The sequence below is a fragment of the Grampus griseus genome (genome assembly GCF_964374135.1).
Source record: "Grampus griseus genome assembly, chromosome: 6".
Lineage (NCBI taxonomy): Eukaryota > Metazoa > Chordata > Mammalia > Artiodactyla > Delphinidae > Grampus > Grampus griseus.
In genome coordinates this window covers 8,381,862-8,401,504 of record NC_139000.1, presented here as the reverse complement: position 1 = coordinate 8,401,504, position 19,643 = coordinate 8,381,862, and the positions used below count along the sequence as shown (strand labels likewise).

General features: G+C 57.1%; 1 protein-coding gene across 3 annotated transcripts in view; it reads left to right on the top strand.

Moving 5' to 3' along the window:
- RALGPS1 (Ral GEF with PH domain and SH3 binding motif 1) overlaps positions 1-19,643 on the top strand; it is a 282,818-nt gene that overhangs the window by 245,544 nt on the left and 17,631 nt on the right. For all 3 annotated transcript variants that reach the window (XM_082657473.1, XM_082657474.1, XM_082657475.1), the window contains 3 exons: positions 12,407-12,533; positions 13,912-14,069; positions 16,285-16,336. In XM_082657473.1, coding sequence (XP_082513599.1) covers positions 12,407-12,533; positions 13,912-14,069; positions 16,285-16,336 — 337 coding nt within the window. The remainder of the gene's footprint in view (positions 1-12,406; positions 12,534-13,911; positions 14,070-16,284; positions 16,337-19,643) is intronic.

Sequence of the window (19,643 nt, the reverse complement as noted above, 5' to 3'; positions counted from 1 at the left end):
CGTGTGTGTGCAATATCATCCCCATCCTATAGGTGAAGGTGCTGGGGTGCATGCCCTCACCCCCCATCTTATGCCTGGAGGAAGGGGCAGAGCCAGTTGCTGAGCCCAGGGTTCTGGACTGGTTGTCACCTGTACCCAACACGTGTAAGAAGCAGGATGCATCTGAGGGCCCCAGAGCACTCTGGGCTCTGTCCCCATCATCTGTGCAGGGCAGGAAGCACCCTGCTTCTGGTGACAACCTTGGCACATCTGTGACTTTCCCACAGACACTTCGGAGTCGCAGGCTGTCCCAACGTGGTCCTTAGAAGGCTGGTTCCATGTAAGAGTAGAACTCCAAACCTGCTTTGGCATTAACTCTCCTTCCCTCGCCCCAGCTGGGGCCTGACTACCTGTGATGAGAGAGCAAGGGTGTTGGCCGCTCTCCCTCCCTGGGCGTTTCTCCACCTTCCTCGGCTTGCTAACTGCAGGGTCTCCACCTTCCTCGGCTTGCAGACTGCAGGGTCTGGGTGCCAAGAACGGTGCGGGCACAGTGCCGACTCCAGATGCTTCTTCCTCTCATGGTACTTTCATGGGTTTTGCAGAGATTCCAGCGGTTCCTTGGCCCAGGCAGATGAAGATTTATTCCAGGGGCCACTGCATGGCCCCTCGGTCTGTGCCCGCCACCAGCTTCTTGCTGCTTGGTATCCCCTCAAGCCTTCAGCTCCACGCCAGCTCTCCTCACAGGGACCACCTTGGTCCATGGGAGGCCGTACCTGTCCTGGTACTGATGGACCTGTGAGCACAGCTAACTCTAGTGTGGCCACCACTGTCCTCTGGCTGCAGCCATGTGGGCCAGGCCTGAGTGAGGCACTGGGAGCGCCCTGGGTTTCCCAGCTGCTGGGGGACATAGAGCAAGCTCCTCAAGTGGCCTGGAGACCCCTCACTGTGGTTGAGGAGAGTGAGAGAGCACTGCACGAGTGAGGGACAAGGACCCCCCCCCACCCTCTTATATTCTCAGAGTGGGTAGGGGCTCCTAGTGAGGGGCTCAAGAGCCAGGGAGCCAGTTCACCCTGGAGTTCACACCTACTTGTCCCTGGAGTCTCCCATCTTAGTAGCCTGTTAGCGTCAAGGTCAAGCAGATGAGCCAAGACTTAAACCTGCTGCCTGCAGGGGTCTGGGGACCTGGGCCTCTGGCTCTGAGGAGAAAGCGTCTGGGCCTCACCGCAGTTGAAGGGTGATCAGATGCCATTTTTCAGAAGGAAATGAACTGGGGCAAACTGAGTGAGTGTGAGATAGAGCCTGGCTCACAGTAAGGACCTGTAAGAGCTACATGTATGAGAAACAACGCGTGTGAATGTAAAAGTCACCGGCTCCCAGGCTCCACCATGAAACCTGGCCAGAGAAGGCTTTCAACACAAACAGACTTTCTGTGCAGAGGGGCCCCCGGGCCCTGGAGGGCCGCAGGGCTCTGGCAGACCCAGGGAGGGCCCCGGCCTGAGAACAGGGCTCTCAGCCCACGCAGGAAAGAACCCAAAAGACACAGAGCCCCTTGGAATCGGGCGAAGGTGGGCGCTGCACCCCAGACGCTCAGGGCGGTGCTCGGTGGCTCCAGACCGTGCCAGTTGTCATCCTGGTCTCCAGGGACGACGCGGAGGCTCGGAGCCTGAGCAGGCTGGACCACGGGCTCCCAGCTCAGCCCAGGCAGAGGCTGGACTGGAATGCAAGTCTTGTGATTCCAGATTGAGTCGTTTTCCTCCGACACAGCTGCCTCCCATTAATTTCGAATGTGTGAGACTTGGAGCACAGCCCCGAGAGCGGCGGCAGGGCTGCCAGGGTGCTTAGATCGGGCAGTGCTGACCCGGGACAGGGCCGCTCTGATGCCGCTGGAACCCGTGGGAACGAGGCTCCCTGTCCCGGCCACGTGTCCTCCTCCGCAGAGCCGGCTTCTCTGCAGCCGTGGGCACGGCGCTGGGCCATTCGGCACACTTGGCTGGCGCTCCGACTGCTCGCCCAGGCCTGCACTGGGCACTGGGGACACGGTCCCTTCCTCCCGGGGCTGGTGTCGGGCGGGGGTGGGGATGGACGGTCAGCAGGAGATCACACACAGATGGATGAATGGGCGCCGAGAAGGCCAGGCACAGGCCACACGTGCCCAGGAGGATGGGGTTGCCGCCCTCTTTGTGAGAACTCAGGGACCTGAATTCTGTGAAGCGCTGGGCCCTGCATCTCAATGAAAGCCCTCGCCCGTGTCTAATTTCACCCCTGAGGGCGGGAGAAGACCAGCAGTTCTTTCCCTCCCAAGAGAAACGTACAGGATGAACAGGAGGTCGTTTCTGGGGTGCTCTGGGCTTGTCTGCTGTGGTCCACGCTGATGGTTAGAAGAGGCCCCTGGCTCCTGGTAGACTCCTGGTGCTGGCTGGCCGGCCAAGGCCACCTCTGAGAGGAGGACATGACAGCTGAGACCAGGGGCTGCTGCAGTCAGAATCGTGCAGCACTTCTGAGCCGTCTTCGTTTAGAATATGGACGAAGCACGAGATCACTTTCTTTGTGAATTTAAAATGATCATTTTCTCAAATATCTGTTCTGTCGATCCTGGTTTCACACATGTTCCTTCTTAGCCTTTCTCTTCTCCTCCCACAAACACTGGTTTCCCGCCTTCTGTCCCAGGCCTTCCCCCTTCCCACTGAACTTACAGCCTGGATGTCTTGCCCACTCCCGGGGCTCCACACACCCCTGTGCTGACAAGTCCTGCACACCTGTCCGCAGCTGCCGTATCTCCCGAGCACCTCACCCATCTACCCAGTGGCCCGCAGACATCAATCCCAAACTGAGCTTCTCATCGGCCCCCCCAGCCTGCTCCCTCCTTGGGGAGGAGCACTGGCCTCCACTGATAGTTACCCCCGAATCCCCCTCATGCCACTCAGCCGGTCCACCTCCTAGACACCTGTGGCTCCCATCTCTCCTTCCCAGCCTGTGGTCTTGACCAGAGTGAGATTTCTAGTGTGCAGATCTGAGCATATCACCCCCTCTCCTAAAAATCTCCACGCCTTCCCTTCATTGAGCTCTAGGCCCCTCTGGGCCCGCCCCCCCGCTGACACACACACACACACACACACACTCTCTCTCTCTCTCTCTCTCTCTCTCTCTCTCTCTCTCTCTCGCCACCCTCAGCTCTTCAGCCTGGCTGGCTCTCTGCAGTTTCTCGAGTAGGTCCTGTGTCTGTTGTCCTGGGTTCCTTCTGCCTGTACAGCTGCCCCTGCTGGAACTCCTGCGCCAGTCTGGAGGTCTGACCCTCCGGGTCCTCTCTGACCTTCGTGTGTTCTCAGGTGCCCTGATCATGGCTCCACTGCTCAGCAGCCCCTCGCCCGACCCTTCCGACCGCAGGTCCCACACCGTTGAGATGCCCACAGGGCGTGCGAGGCAGTGTTACTGTGAAGCTTGCATCAGATCCTGTGTACAGAACACTGAGCACAGCATCTGGAACCTCGTAGGGGCTCGATGAATGTCAGCCGTCACCACCACCACCACCATTATGGTCGTGGTAGTTATTCAATTGATGTATTGAATAGTTCTTGCTATCACCGTATTTATTTATTTTTTTCCTATCCAAGCTTGTGTCTTTCCTGGGTGTAGTTATCTGGTTGCTTGTCTCTGCCCCCACTTGAGTGTAACTGCATGAAGGCAGAACATCAGCTCTAATTCAGAGTGGCCGTACCGCACCTGGCCCGGGGGTTGTTGAGGAAGGCGGGAGGCTGCTGTGTCGTTTCCTCCTCACAGGCAACCTGCCAGGCCAGACCACTGCCCGCATCTTGCAGATGCAGAATTCAGGCTCAGAGGTACGAGTGACTCGCCCAAGGTCACTCAGCCGGGAGGTGGCAGATACCAGTGGGAGCCCAGGCCTGTCTGCCTCTGGATTCCACGTTCTTTGCTGTCGCCATTCATCATCCTTAATCCTGTCCACTCCAAAGCCACTATTAGAGGGCCCTGTGCTCTTTTCTCTTCCAGTCAATGAGTGGTCTGTTGGGCAGCATGTCAGTTTCTTGAGAGAAATGTAATGAAAACCAGATTTCTTTCATGATATCTCATTCCCCAGTGACTGTCAGTTCTCATATGTTCCAATAAAACTGCTAAAGAAACAGCCACTTAAAGATTATTCATGGAAAAATTTTGCAGAGGAAAAATAGAGCAATCTTCTGAGATAGTCAAGCCGCGTGGTCAGTTTTTCCAACTGTCCGTGCCATATCGGGCTGGGCAGTGGGGACCACACTCTGCTAAGCCAGGCCAGGGCCAGGCTCATTATCACTGCCCCCGCCCCAAGGACAGGGAAAAACAAACTTGCCAGCCCCCCGCTCAGAACCGGTCCCAGAAGACACGTGTCCCTGGTGCTGTCACGTGGTGGCCCCCCCCAGGCCTTGGGGCAGGAACATGAGGCCTTTCAGTAGCAGAGTGTTACTTAACGGTCAGAGAAGCCACCTCCATCCCTAGGTCCCAGCTGAATGGAAATTCTTCTTCTTCGGCGTCAAACCCGGGCTGTTGGTCCGCAATGCAGGGATGGGAGTGTCTGAGACCCAGGGCAGTCTGAGCAGCCTCAGCGTGGAGCCTGGGCCTAGGGAGATCACAGCCTCTTCTGCTTGCGCCCCACCCCCCGCCCCCCAACCCTTCCCTCAGCTGGCTGGAGGGGCATCTGAGGCCAGGCATGCCTCCTGTCCAAAGCAGGGAGAAGAGGGGGGCGGATCTGGGCCTCGGCCTGGAGGGAGAGTCAGGAGCTGAGTGGGAGAAACCAAGGGTGAGTCCGGAGTCTTGGGAGAGCCAGAACTGGGGGTCAGAGCCAGGATGCAGGAACCACCGGAGACAGGTGGGGAAGGGAGTGGATCAGGAGTGAGCAGAGGCTGAGGAAGTTCCCAGAAGAGCTCTTGCTGCACACACGGCCGGTTAAAGGAGCAAACCCAGCATGCCTCTGCCACGTGACCTGGTGTGCCTCCGACACGAGGCCGAGGATAGCCAAAGTATCAACTGCACAGGAGTCATCGAATTCAGACACTGAAGTGTTTACACAAGCCTGGCACACAGTTACTGCATGATAGATGTCAGTCTCCTTCACCTTCCCTTCCTCGGGAGTAGCAGTTGGACCTTATCCATCACATGTTGCCTTCAGGAAGTGCCTCCTGCTTATCAGATCACCTCAGGTGTGTCACCGTGTTCCTCCTTCCCAGGTTTCCACTAATGCCTGACCTTTGAACTGCTAGAGCTCCTCCCCCGCCACGTGGGCCCAACTCGCCACGACCAGCACAGTGGTGTAGCCCTGGGCCCAGGTCCTGCGCATGGTAGATATAGAAGCCCTGGCTCTCTTACCTGCAAATCAGCCCTCCTCGGAGGACCCGCCCACAGCACGGGGCCCCGGCCCTTAGCATTCAGTTATCACCATTCTTAATACTACGACACCACCAGTTCAAACCACGAGGAGGAGCCAGGCGATCTGACCTTTATCATAATTTCTGAACCTGGGGTGGGAGCCAGAGTGACTCAGGCGATGAGACTGTAATCCCACGTACATGCAGCTGACAAACAAGGCGCATTCCACCCTCCGCGTGGATACATTTATTGAGCAATGTGTGCAAAACAGAAACAAAGCCGGATGCTCCCATGCTTGCCTCTCCTCCCTGCAGCAGCTACATGAGATGTTTCACCTGGGACAGGACTTGTTTTCATTCCATCGCTTTGAGCAGAAGTTCTTCACTGGGTGCCCGTCAGAATCACCTGGAGATCAGCGCCCCCAAAACTCCCCTAGGCCAGCAGAATCAGACCCTCCTGGAATGGGCCCAAGAAACTCCATTTCTCACACACCCTCCAGATGCTTCTGATACAAACATGCCCTGGTTAAGAATGACAACCTCGAAGAAGCTGATGGCGGCGTGGAACCCCTCACAGGAAAATGCACACATACACGAAGCTTAGCCACAGTCCTCGCCGGCTCCCATGGACCCTCCCAGGGTTGGTGAAGTCCAGGCCACGACTCTCTGACTTCATTATTATGGGTTGGTCTGTCAGAGCCCCGTTCTTGAGATGCCATATGCAGGATGGAATTGGTGGTACCTCAGGCAGCACCCCCTCTTGTTACCGAATTATGTCGTGTGGACCCTGCTGGAGCCTTAGCCTGAGCTCTCTGTCTCAGCAGAGGGGGGTTATTTTTTCCATTTGGGTCCCAATGGGCAAATGACGAAACAGAAGCTGAGATCAACACAGCACAAGCTTTATTCAGTGGCCAAAGAATGGAGAAGCAGGAACTAAATTCACAGATCAATTAATTTTAAAGAGTAAAGACAAAGGGAGGAGGAGTGAGGCTAATGATGGGGAGACGGATGCATTCATCTGCCGGGGAAGGGACGGGACTTTTTCGAGGGAGTGGGGTGCCACCCCCTTTTTATCCTTCTTTGGTCCTTAATGTCCAGTCCCGGCCACCAGTAGATGTATCATTTAATGTGCTAATGTAGTCAGATCAACATATAATGAGACTCGGGGTCTGTTGGAAGTCAGCTTCGTGCCATCTTGGTCCCAGCTGGTTCCATGTGTTTTTTTTCTTTGTGTGTGTGTGTGTGTGTATGTGTGTGTGTGTGTGTGTGTGTAGCTTCCTTTATCATCTGTGGACCCTTTAACTTAAAGATTTATGTTCACTGCTGCTAGAGTCGGGGGTGTTGGCAAGTTTTGAGCAAGGACACTCCTGCTAACAGAGGAGGTTGATGGATTTTGAGCAAAGACCTGGAGCTGCTTTGGCAGCACCCTCTCCTGCCACCTGGCCGAGAGGCAGCGTGATGTGGTGGGGCCTCCTCGAGAAGGTTCTTTGGGCTGCAGACAACAGAGGCAGACTCTGGCTGGGAGGCTGAGCAGCCAGGCCAGGGAAGGCCAGGGGCCACTGGGACTCCCTTCCACCTCGCTTTTTGCCTTAACCGTGAGCCTCTCTCCGTAGACCCACCCGCCTGCTCCACAGGCAGGGAAACATGGCCATCCACCATATCTAGGTTTTATTTCCCATCCCAAAGAGAGATTGTCCTCAGACATTTTCCTGGCCCAAATCTGAAAATCCTGGGGAAGGTGTCTCCCCCAAGCCGAGGTCAGGGGCAGGGCCACAGTGGCGCTGGTCTGGGGTTGGATCCCCTGTGACCCCCATCGGGAGAGGGGCGATTTCTGGCAAAGGTGCTGGGCAGGTGGTCCCAGGTGCCCCCTCTGTGCATTCACAAGGCCTAGACTTGACCCGGATTCCACGACAACCAGCCCCCTGTCCTCGAGGCTTAACCTCCTGAGCTTCTGCTTCCCCATTTGTGAACCAAGGCTAATAACGGACCTCAGGGGGTGTTGTGTGGGTTAAATGTGAAGGCACTGCAGGGCTGTGGCAGACACAGATGACGCTCAAATGGGGTGATCAGAGGAGAGTGTCAGAACGAGGGTGTTGGGAAGCCCAAGGCACAGCCCAGCTCCCCCGGCTAGAAACAGTGGGGCACTGTAACCGCCCCTAGGCCTGCAAGGGTGCAGGGAAGCAGCGGTTACCAAAAACAGAGCAGAGGGGGCCTGGAGACCGCACCTCTCGGGTGACCACAGGAGAGAGCTGCAGGAAGCAGTGCCCTAGCCTCGCTGTCCTCCCTTCCCCTGTCTCTGGCCCAGGCTCCCCATCATTCTGAGCTGACCATGAGCCAGACGGAAGGGTGCCCACTGACCTAGGCCCCGTAGTGCAGCCCCCAGTTCATGGCACAGGGTGGAGAAGGACGGATCTGGAGTCCAACACAGCCCCTTAGCACAGTGCCTGGCACAGAAGGGGTGTCCACTCATTTTTCAAGTATGCTCGTTTTAAATGACGAAACATTTATACATAGAGAATACCCATTGTACCTCCCACCCATGTTTAACAGAAGTTAACATTTTGCCATACTTTCTTTATATTTTCCTAATTAATTACAGATAGAGCAGAAGTCCCTCTCACCCCATCCTTTCCCTTTCTTCCCTATGGAGGTGTCTACTCTTCTGATACAGTTTGTGTTATCCTGTGTAAGTTTTTGTGTTTTACTACAGGTATGCCTATATACAAACATATATACCATTTTCGGGTATGTTTTTAAAATTTTACATAAAGGGCATCATGCCATCCACATAAACATTCTTTTGCAACTTGCTCTTCCAACTTAGCATATGCTTCTGTGATTTTATCCGTACTGACACCTGTGGATCCAGTTTCTTCATTTTTTCCTGCTCTGTAGAATTTGTTGAATGAATAGACCACAGCTCACTTATCCATTTCCCTACCGAGGGGCATGCAGGCTGTTTCCACATTGAACATCATTGTAAACGTGTCCCCTTGTGCATGTATGCAAGAGTTTCCTGAGGGCAGACATCCAGAATTGGAATCCCAGGGTCATGGTGATGCCATGAAGGCATGGCATCTTCACCTTTACTCAGCATTGCTAATTGCTTTCCAAGTATTTGACACTCAAATGAGCCCCAAACTAGCATTCCTGTCTCTCCACACCTAGCCAACACTTGATATTGTCACGCTAATTATTTTTTACAGTCTAATGAGGTGAAAATGTACCTCGTTTTTACTGTAATTTGCATTCCCATTAGTACCAGTGAGGTTAAGGCATCTTTCCCTATAGTTATTGGTCATTGGGGTCATTTCCTCTTTTGTGAATTTCCCCGTTTGTCTCCTTTGCCAGTTTTCTGGGGGTGTGGGTTTGTCTCTTTCTTACTGGTATTCGAAGTTCTCTATAAATCTGAACATGAACCCTTTGCTGGTGATGTGGGTGACAGATACCTTCTCCCAGACTACAACTTGCCTTTTAACATTGCTTTTGCTGTCTTTTATTTATTTGTTTGTTTGTTTGGGTGCAGAAATGTTTAATTTTAAATGTAGTCAAATTTATTCATTTCTTTTCCTTTAGGGTTTATGCCTTTTGTTTTTTTCCTTTCCCCAAGGTCATAAGGATTGTCTGGTTTTTTCCCAGTAGTTTTGCATTTTTGCTTTTCACATTTATGGCATTAATCCACTTGTATAATATAAGGTAGGAGGACTCTAATTTCATCTTTTTCCACGTGGAACCCAGTGGTTCTAGCCCCACGTACTGAAAAGAGCCTCCCTACCCTCTGAATTGTAATGCCGCCACCACCATGAAGCAAGTCCAGGTTTTCACTTCTGATTCACTGAACAGTTCTCTGCCCATGCCCCAACTCCAGACTGTTTGAATTACTATTGTTTTGTGTTCGGGTCTGATACCGGGTAGGGCAAGTCCTGTACTATTCTTCTTAGGATTTGTCTTGGCTACTTTGTCCCTTTATTCTTCCATCAGGATTGTAAGATCAGCTGAAATGACCAGGTATGGCAGGGATAGAGCACCATGCCCCTGACCGTTTCAAGCAAGGAAATGACATGGTCAGCTTTCCATTTATCAAACACTCATGAATCTGTATGGTGGTTGGATCTGAGAAGATTAGACTGGTTGCAGGAAGAAGATAAAGTGTGGGGACCCAGACCAGTCGGTGACAAGAGAGATGGGCAGGGAGGGGTCGTACAAAACCTAGGGGCCTTGGCGATCGTGTACAGCAAGTGAGAAGAGCAAAGCCAGTCACCGTCTGGAAGAAGCCAAGACGACCCCTCCTTCCAGGCCAGGTGACTGAGTGGCCAGCAGGGCCTCCAACCAAGGCTGGAAATACAGGAGGAGGGTCCAGGTTCAACCCTGGCTGAACTTGTGGTATCTTAGGAAAGTTCACATGGAGATGTCATGCCAACGGGTGGATATGTAGGTCTCAGGCTCAGAAAAGAGGAAGGCGGTAGAGACTTGCCTCATCAGCCGATCTGCTGAGTTAAAATCAAATCAAAACCAGGAGCCAAAGAGGGAGGCCTGGGTAGACAACACCAGCTGCTGGAGGATAAGGAGCCCGTGGAGGAGGCAGACTGACGGCGATTGAAGAGGCACAGGGAGAAGCAGGAGCACGTGACGTCACAGACGCCCAGGAAGTAGAGCCTTGCGACGAGCGATCGCGAGCGTCAGACACCAAGGGTGCTGGTGAGGAGGCCGATGAGCGTTCAACGATTAGGCCAAAAGGAGGTCAGTGGGAATGTCATCAGGAATGAAAACCAGGTTCAGCGACTTGAGGAGTGAGCGAGGGGGTGACAACGGAGTAAGGAGGAGCAGGCCTCTGTCTGAGGAAGCGTGGCTGGCCGGGAGGAGAGCCGGGGCCGGGAGGAGAGCCGGGGCCGCGAGACCTTTTCACAAATGAGAGACTCGAGTGTGTGCACAGGCTGGGGAAGGGGACTGAGTGGCGAGAAGGGGAAAGTTGGGGGGGGGGGTGACTTCTCAGAGGGAACAGTAGGGCTGGGAGGTGGTCCCGGCTCCCCAGGCCTGGCAGGTAGGCTGGCGTGGACGGAGGTGCACATGGCAATTGCAGAGCCAGACGCGAGGAAGATCAAACTTGACAAGCACAGTTTTCTCATGGCAGGAGAGTGGCATCCTTTGGAGGGGAGGGGGTCTAAGAGTTGTGCAGGGGGCTGAAGGAGGGAGGAGACTCCTGGGGAATAGCTGTTGGACGGAACAGTGGAGACCTAGTAAGGGTGTGGCGGCGGGAACTTGGGGAAGTGAAGGAGAAGATGGGGGTGGGCGTGCGGCGTGGAGGGGGTGCAGGGAGTGGGATGGCAGCTGGGAGCAGGAATTCAGAGCTTAAGATGATGTGAGTTCCTTGCCTTGTGAACCCTCCGAAGTGCCAGAGGGGAGCTAGACTTTCCGCAGTGGACAGGCTGGGGACAGGGGTCATTGTTTTGGACACTAAAATAAGAATGAACCAAGCATGCTGGAGGACATGGGAACCCTTAGGTCACTTGTGGACCTGCACCATCTTGTGGTGGAGGATCTGGAGTCCTGGATGGCCTCGGGCCTCATAGGCCCTCCAGGACGTTCCCCAGCACGGCCAGGCAGCAGCCCCTTGGTTTGCAGGGTGTTTGATGTGCTCCTCAGGAAGTGGCCCAGCCCCTTTGTGGAAACCCTGGCCCCCACTTCCGGTGTCTGGCCCAGGTAGCTAAGGCTAAGTTGGCATCTGGGGTCACGTCCCTTTGAGACAGGCTAGACCTGGGGCCCTTTGCTGCAGGGCTTGCACCTGGACAAACGTCTCCTCCAGCAACAGATACAGAGAAACTATAAGGAACTAAAAATAACTGCGGGCATGGGCAGTTGGGGCAAATTATGAACAATAAGATACCAAAAGGCCAAAACCCAACTGCCACTTCTGAGCAGGGTACTACACGTGATCCCTGCACACAGCACCCCCAAGGGGTGGGCACACCCCCTAAGCCACCCCTCCAGCCTTACCCACCCATCCGCCCCTGACCTGACCCCACGAAAGGAACCAGCTCGCCCCCCTTCAGGGAGTGAGCAAGGGAACCTGTTACTTGTTTTCGCTCCCCTGTGAGCATGAGTCCGAGTAAAGCCTTGCCTGAATTCCTCGTCTGACCTCTTATCAGTTTCTGTTGATTAGAGTCCAAGAACCCGTCTTCGTAACACCTTAAACACCTCCCTTCCCAAGCCACAGAAACTAAAGAGTACCACAGTGGTCCAGACCACGCCCCACAAAATATAGCTGTGGACATGGCCAGCATGAAGGATTCTGCCTCCGTCTCTGCATGTGCGGCTCAGTGGGGTTTGTGGCCCCGACCCCCTGGCTCTGATGACCTCCTGTTGGCCCCATGACTGGGGCTGAGGAGGACAAGGTAATATTATCATAATAAAACCAGAGTGAATGCTAACTCTGCACACATTACTACATGACCCCTCCCAACCACCTGCCAGGTGAGTGAATTATTCCCACCTTTCAGATGAGGAAACTGAGGCTCCGGGAGTAAGTAACCCATCCAAGGTCACCCAGGCAATAGCTGAGAGGCCAGGGGTCTGAACCCCTGCCTACCTAGCTGTGCTTCCTCTCATTAAATCCGCTGCTCCCCAGTAAGCCCTCCACACATCCCTTTTTGTCGGATGTGTGGTTGAGAACAGAAAGTGGCCGTGGAAGGGCACAGGGTAAGGGCCCTGGACCTGGACTCAGAAGTCACGCTGTTAAGGCCCAGCTCTGCCACCCGAAGAGTCTCACCGCAGGGAAACAGGCCAGGCTGCTGATCCCCGCGTCCAGCCCCACGTCTGTCCACGGCACTCTCCCCCGTATGAGCAGCAGGGCTGCCCAGTCAGGGGGCCACGACGCAGAGCAGGACCCTGGCCCTCCTGACGGTCGGTTGTCAGCCTGGAAGCAGGGAGGGAGGGGTCAGGGTCTTGTGAGTGGAAGCCCACAGGACTTGGGAGAACCTTGCCCCCCATGACAGCTGGGCCAGGTGCCTTCCCCCAAACCCGGCCCCCCTCCCCTGAGCCTCCGCAGCACCACCATCACCTCTCTGCTCTGTTCACAGCCCCCGCCAGCGGCTCCAGTTCTGCGAGGTTCAGCCGGCGGCCCACCTGTCCTGACGCATCTGTGGCTGGCAGCCTCCCCACGCCCCCAGTTCCAAGACACAGGAAGAGCCACAGCCTGGGCAACAAGTGGGTGACTGAGCGAGCACCCCCTGCTCCCCGGGTCTAGACGGCTGAGCGTGGGGTGTGGGCTGAAGGGCTGCTGGGAATACCGGCCCACCGGACCCTCCCCCGCCCGTCTGGGAGTCACTGATGGGCACTCGCGGCGTCCCGGGCTGGTGCCCTCTCCTCAGGCCTGGCACGTGCTCAGGAAGAGTGGGGGCATCCGCGGCAGCACAGCCTGCGAACTGGTGACAGGGTTCCACGGGCTCGGCAGCCAAGGGAGGAAGTATGTGGGGAAGGGCAGGGAAACAGTGGAGGGATTCCAGGAGGTTTGCCCAAGCTCGGTTAGTGCCTCCTTGTGGAAAACCCCAGAGTCCAGTGGACACCATGACTGTCATCCAGGGAGCACTAGGTGTCTCATGGTGCTTGGGTACTGGGGCTCAGAGTCTCTGCCTGCGAATTGTTGCAGAAAGCCTGCAGAGCAGTGAGCCTGCTGCTGGTTCACCCAGCTGTGTGGGGCTGACAGCTGGGGGGCATGCATGGTCCTCAGCATGGCTGGGGCAGCCATGCCCATGTCCCCAGGGTGTCGGGCACAGAATCCTGAGCAGTTGGGTCCCTTCCTCCCTCTCTCCCCCCTTCCCTCCCCCTTCCCTCCTCCCTTCCCTCCTCCCTTCCCTCCCCCCTTCCCTCCCCCTTCCCTCCCCCCTTCCCTCCTCCCTCCCTCCCTCCCTCCCTCCCTTCCTTCCTTCCTCCCTCCCTTCCTTCCTTCCTTCCTTCCTTCCACCATTAAGACACAAGCCTCAACCAGCCCAGACCAGCCCTGGAGTCACTCACAGGCTAGAGGAGAAAGGGTTGCTCTCCAAGTGTTTGGGGCTTGCTCTGTGCTGGACGCTCTGCTACGTGCTTGTCCAGCATTCTCTCACTGAGCCCCTGCAGGCCTCCAAGCTAGGCGCTATATGATACACATTGTAAGAACGAGGCTGGTGAGGTTCGACAGGTGAAGTACCTTGCAGTGGTGAGTAAGGCTGGAGTGAGGATTTGGACCAGGTTTGTGACTCCAGCACCAGACGTGCTGACCGCAGGGTCACACTGTCCCTTCGCTTGTGTGGCCCCACGGCTCACCAGCACCATCCGCTCACTTGAGCCTCACAGTCATCCTGGGAGACAGGCAGGGCAAGTATCGTGAGGCCCCATTTGACAGATGGAGAAACTGAGGCTCAGAAGAAGGATGTGACTTGCCCAAGGTCACATGGGGAGATAGGGCAGAGCCTGGACTTAGACCACGGTTCTGGGTGGAGGTCTTTCTCCTGCAGCTGTGCTGTCTGTTCAGGACGCCAGGGCAGGTGTAACCACTGTCACTCCCTAGATAAGGAGCTTTGCCTCTTTCTTCCTTTCCATTTTCCAGTATGATGTGTCAGTTGAGTGTAGTTGAGAGTAAAAGTGCGACATTCCCATCGGAGAAAGCGAGGCACCTGCTGGACGACAGCGTCCTGGAGTCGCGCAGCCCCCGCAGGGGCCTCGCCCTCGCCTCCTCCTCTGCCGTCACCAATGGACTCGCCCTCGGTAAGCGTCTCCGGCCTGCACACCACAGCGGGTGGGCCACAGCCCAGCGTGTGTCTGTCTCTGTCACCGTGCAGTGCCCGGTGGCCCCTCACCGCCTGCAGAGGGGGCTCCCCACAGGCGTCACCAGAGCTAGGGAGGCCTTTGCTTCCCAGCCTCCGAGGCTTCACGAAATGCCCTGGGTTTGTCCTCATCCTGCTGGTGGCCCTGAGAGTGGCAGGCAGGCTGGACAAGGACCTGAGACCCGCCATCCTTGGCTGGCAACTGCCGAAGCCTGGTCGCTGCCCCCACGGGGCTCCGTCCCTGGGGAGCCACGGCCCCCACACGTAGGGCAGAGGAGGAGGTGCTGCCCAGGGACCGCAGCGGGGCGGCCACCAGGTGCTCACTGTGCCCCTGTCTTCACACTGAGAAGCCAGAGTGAGGGAGGGTAAAAAACTGATCTGGGATGAAAGCATATGTCTGAACTTCAGCCAGAAATGGTGCTTATGTCCATGGAAGGACAGAAACTGGGGCCAGGAGGGGAGGGGTCAGAGCTGAGGATGGCGTTGAGCTCTGGTCACAGGTCTGTCCCGCTGCAGTGTCCAGGTCACCTGACCAGGTCACCTAGGTCATTTCTGCTGTCAGACAAGCGCACTCTCCGCTGGCTGTGTCCTTTCAGTGTGCCCATGCTTCTGTAGTCTGTGTGTCTGTCTACTTCCCTTAACAGGGAGCCCTCCTGGGGCTGGCAGCAGGTTAGTCGGAGGCCTGTAGGGTGGAGGGCCCCTGGGCATGGGACGGAAGAGGGTGGTGCGGACAGGACAATCTGGCAGGAATCTCACATACCACGTCCTCCTGAAATGAGGCCCATCTCCGAGGCAGTGCCACTGCAGGAGGCAGCTGTCTCCTACCTCCTGGAAAATCTGTGACAAGCAAGGTCCATGTCTGCCTTCTGTCCAGGAAGGAGGTCATCCCACTTGGACCCGGTTGGGGGTTTATACTAGCTTAGGACAGTGTAGCCTGCGGTTCATGGGTGTGCCTTGGGGAAAGAATTCAGGGTCTGTGTGTTGGGGAAAGGCTGGGATAAACCACATAGGCAGGTCTCTTCCCAGAGACTTTAACGTGCCTATGGGCTCTGTGGGTCTCCCAGAAGGCAGCAGAGTCTGCAGGTTCCCTCGTTATCTGGGCAGGAACCATCTTCCTTGGAGAGTCCTCTGGGATGGGGTTCTGAGGAACCGGTCTGGGAAATGCTGGCCCCAGAGCATTCAGCTGGGCAGCAGAGTGGCTGTTTTACATCCAGGAAACTTTCTGAGCTGCGCCTGAGCCCAGGCCTTTCTATTCCTGAGACAGAAAACTGAGTCAGACGCAATGCTGTCCAGTATCCAGGCGGGAGATCACCAGGCAGTTTGGTTCTCGGCTCTTCTACTCGGGAAACTCAGATGTTTTTCCGTTTGGAGCTGAAAGGCTGGGAGCACGTTACCGTATGTGCACGTGCCCTGTCTGGAGCTGAACTGGTCCCCTCCGTCCTGTAACTCCCAAGGGACCTGAGATCTCCTTTTCCCCCTCCCACTGCCCAGCTGTGGTGTCAGCAGGCAGCCCAGGCAAAGAGTGTGGAACCCAGGCCCCTCCGAGAAAATCTGTCTGCTGTCCTCGTGGCTGAAGCCGGGCCTTGGAGAGTCCAAGTCGGCCACAGGGCAGGCCTGGGGGAGGGCTGGGCCCCGCTGTGTGCGCACTGCCCAGGATCTGAAGGGTGCTCCGTCGGGGCCTCTGTCTGCTGCTATGCAGCTGCTCCCTGACCAGCGTCTAGTCGAGCCCTGACCTTCGGAGGAAGAAGTGTGCTCGTTTGGCCCCTGTCTTCACCAGGTGAGGCCTGTTTGACACTGGTTTTACTTGGGCCAGAAGGGAGGCGGTGGTGAAGCCAGGCCAGGCCAAGACAGAGGCCTAAGGGCCCAGACCCCAGAGGCCTGGTGGGCAGGCAACTGCAGCCCTCAGGGGCAGGAAAGGGAGTGGAGGACCCACCCTCAGGGGCAGGAAACAGCGGGACGGGATGGGCCGAGAGTCAGAAACAGCAGCAGCAAAGCAGAAGCCGAGCCATGCTGACAGCCACAGGGTCAGGAAGCTGTGCCTCCGGCACGTCTGTGCAGCTCGGGGCCCGGGCCCGGTGACCCAGGAGAACGGGCCGCTCCGGGTGGCCCCTCTTGTGCGAGGCCGCCGCACTCACCCATCTGTGTTCCTCTTGCAGGCAGTAGTGAGAGCTCAGAGTTTAGTGAAGAGATGTCTTCAGGGCTGGCAAGGTGAGTGTGGCCTCTGCTCGGCCTCCTTCCCAGGGGGGTCGCTCAGGGCCCGGGGAGCTGGAGACCAGCCCCCCCGACCTCACCGGCGGCCCAGCCTGGTGAGGCTGCCCTGTGGCTCCCGCAGGGCAGCGTGCGCAGCCCACGGGCAGGGCTGCCGAGGCAGGAAGGCCGCTGGGCAGGATGGGCATGGGACGGGCGTCCCAGCCCCTGCTCGGGCAGCCCCGCGTATCACCTGGTCCAGAGCTGGCCTGGGAGTCTGAGGCCAGCGCCCGAGGAGACCTGGGTGCAGATTTGGTCTGAAATGAGGGTTCTGGAAACCAGACGCCTGAGAACGGGCCTCGTCTGGAGATGGGCTTGTGGCTCCGCCTGGTGGGGTCTGAGTGCGCTGCACCCCCGTGGCCTCAGGCCTTTGGGCCAACACCTGCCATGCTGGGCACTGGTGAACGAAGGGGACCCTGGCCCGGGGTTGGGCTCCCTGCAGCCCGCCCGTCTGCCCCGGGGATTCACCCCTTGCGCCTACTCCACTTGCTGCCGCTTCCTCTGCGCCAGGCACCAGGTGGGCTCTGGGAAGACAGGGACTCTGCACGGGGAGCTCCCACAGCCTAGGCGCCGCCGAAGGTGAAGGGCATCATGGCGATTTAAGTTCTGAGGGGAGCCAGGGAGACCCAGTGATGCAGAGGCAGGTCTGCACCGTCCCTCAGAGTAGCCCTTCCACTAGCCTGTGTGCACAGGCACACACACACTCACACGGACACACACGCACACACGCTACACCCTCTGCGTACGTGTGTATGTACACACATACACATGCACACTCACGTATGCTCACACAGATTCGGGTGTACATTCACAGTGCAGGCATACATGCCTCACACATATACACACACTCCTCCTCTGGTGTTGAAGCCGCCTGTCTCCTCAGCCTCCACAATCATAAATGACCAGAGGAGGGGTGAATCCGGCCGTCCCTACAGGGCAGAGTGCTGTCATGTGGGGTAAGTGATCTTTGCTGAGCACTCCCTGTGTACCAGGCCCTGTCTTGGTCTCTCCCAATCCTCAGACCTAGCTAGGTGGTGGTTACTCGTAAAATGTTCCTGTTTCGTGCCTGTGGACAGCAAGGCATGGAGAGGTGACGTGGCGGTCCTGCCTCACCCGCCCCTGGTGGGCAGAGCTGACCCACGTCCACCTCCCCCGATCATGGGGCCCACTTCATCACCACCATGCCTCATCCAGAGCCACTGCGACACTGCAGGGACTGGCCCCACGTCGGTCAGCCGGTCCATCTGTCCTCGTGAAACCCTAGGTAGGCGGCTAAAGAGGGGGAGGGACGACGCCCTGACCCCTCGGAGCTCCTCCCTCTGTCCCGCCGCAGGCCTCCTGGAGGGATGTTTGCTCTGATTTGGGGAGCACAGGCAAACGGGCCCCACTGCCCTTTCCCTGCCCGCCCCAGGGAGGGGTGAGAGCCAAACAGGCACAGGGCAGACTCCGGATCTGATGAGCAGAAGTTTGACTTTTCTCAGCACCGGTCAGGGGACTCCTGGGGCAGCCCTGAGGAAGGGGGCTTACGGGCAATCCAGCACCTCCCCAACCACGGGCCAACGAGAGGACGTGGATCCTGAATAGTATTCACACCTGGACCTGCTCATGGCTTGTTCGTTCCTGCGTTCACTCATCCATTCCTCGTGTTCACTCGTTCATTCCTTCGTTCACTCATCCATTCCTTGTGTTCACTCGTTCGTTCCTTCGTTCACTCATCCATTCCTTGTGTTCACTCATTCATTCCTTTGTTCACTTGTTCACTCATTCATTCAAAGCTGTTTATTAAGCGTTGCTCCCTGCCAGACACCTTGCCAGTCACTGAAGGTGGCAGATACGGTTCCTACTAACCACCCGCGACTGAGCTCAGAGCTGCCAGGGAGGAAGGTGGTGAGAGAACTCCCGCGCAGGGAGACGGTGCTGTGCTCCACTCAGGGGGAACACCAAACGCTGTAGCGTGTCTCTTCTGTCTCTTTCACTTAGGATCTAGCATTAGACCCGCTCTCCATCTGAATGTCTCTAACAGGACTCTGGGTGGGCTTTCTGGCAAGCGCTGGTCTCACAGACAGTTGGCCTGTGCAGGTGTCCAGCCCCGCCTCCAGGAGAATGGCCTGTCCCTCACCTCCTCGGGACCCAGCTCCCAGTCCACCCCTTCTTGCGGAGGGGAACAGGAGACCACCTGCTTTGGAGGATGCCGGCGGGGCTAGGATGTCCCCTCTGGCACCTTCCGAGACCCAGGGCTGTCCTGACGGTCCAGACGCCAGCTGACCCTCGGCCTCCAGCTCCCGCGGCCCAGCCTCCAGTCTCCATTTCCATCCTGCACTGGCCTCTTCTCATGTCCCCCAGAAAGAGTCCACTCCCTCAAAAGCATGTGAGCGTTCTAGACTTTCCTGAAGACCCCACGGGAAACTTGGAGGGGATTTATCTCACACGCTTTAACATCTTTGTAAAATGTTACTCGTTTCTCTCACAGTTCAGTGACCACAGTTCCTGTTGCTGCCTGGGCCTCCTTATTCCTAACCTCTGCCTGCCCAGAGCCCAGGCCCACGGGACCTTCGTCCACGCCGGCCTCCCCCATGCCACGTTGCCCCTGCTCACTGAAGGGGAACAGATTCCCTCTTCCCCGGGAGCCGGGCCTCACTCTTCCTGGCCCCAGAGACCAGCGGCTGCCCCCAAGGAACCTCCCCTCCCAGACCCCCTGCCCGCTGTTCCCAGCAAACGCTGTAAGAACCCGCTCTCCCTGCATCTTTACACGTGCATGGGTGGACGGTGGCGTCAGAACCAGAGACAAGGGTGCAGGAGAGGGCTGGGCCAGTCCCCACAGAGGAAGAGGTCCTGTCTTTTCCAGTCCCCAGAGGCCAGGCTGGGAGAGGGGGGCAGCACCTTGCCCCACAGCCCTGAAGCTTACAGGCCACAACCTTCAACTGACTTGCCCCCCAGCCCCCCAACACTGGTGACAAGCTTGGCCTTGGCCAGGAAGAGACATGGAGCCAGATACCAGCACGCAGGGCCGGGAGGCCCAGGCCAGTGACCCAGCCGCCGGCACACACCCCTCTGTTGGTCTCAGGGCACATCATAGTCAGCCTTTGTGCTGCTGTGAACAGGCAGGTAGGACGGTTCTCGTTGTCTGGCCAAGGGTGGGATCGTGTGGCCCATCTTGCAAGTTTGCCTTCCCTGATTCACCCCCCTGGACGTTTCAGCCCTGTGGCCCCCAGGCGTCCTTGGGTGGCAGCCGGAGCTCAGGCTGTGCCCAGTGGTTCCTGAAGTGGCC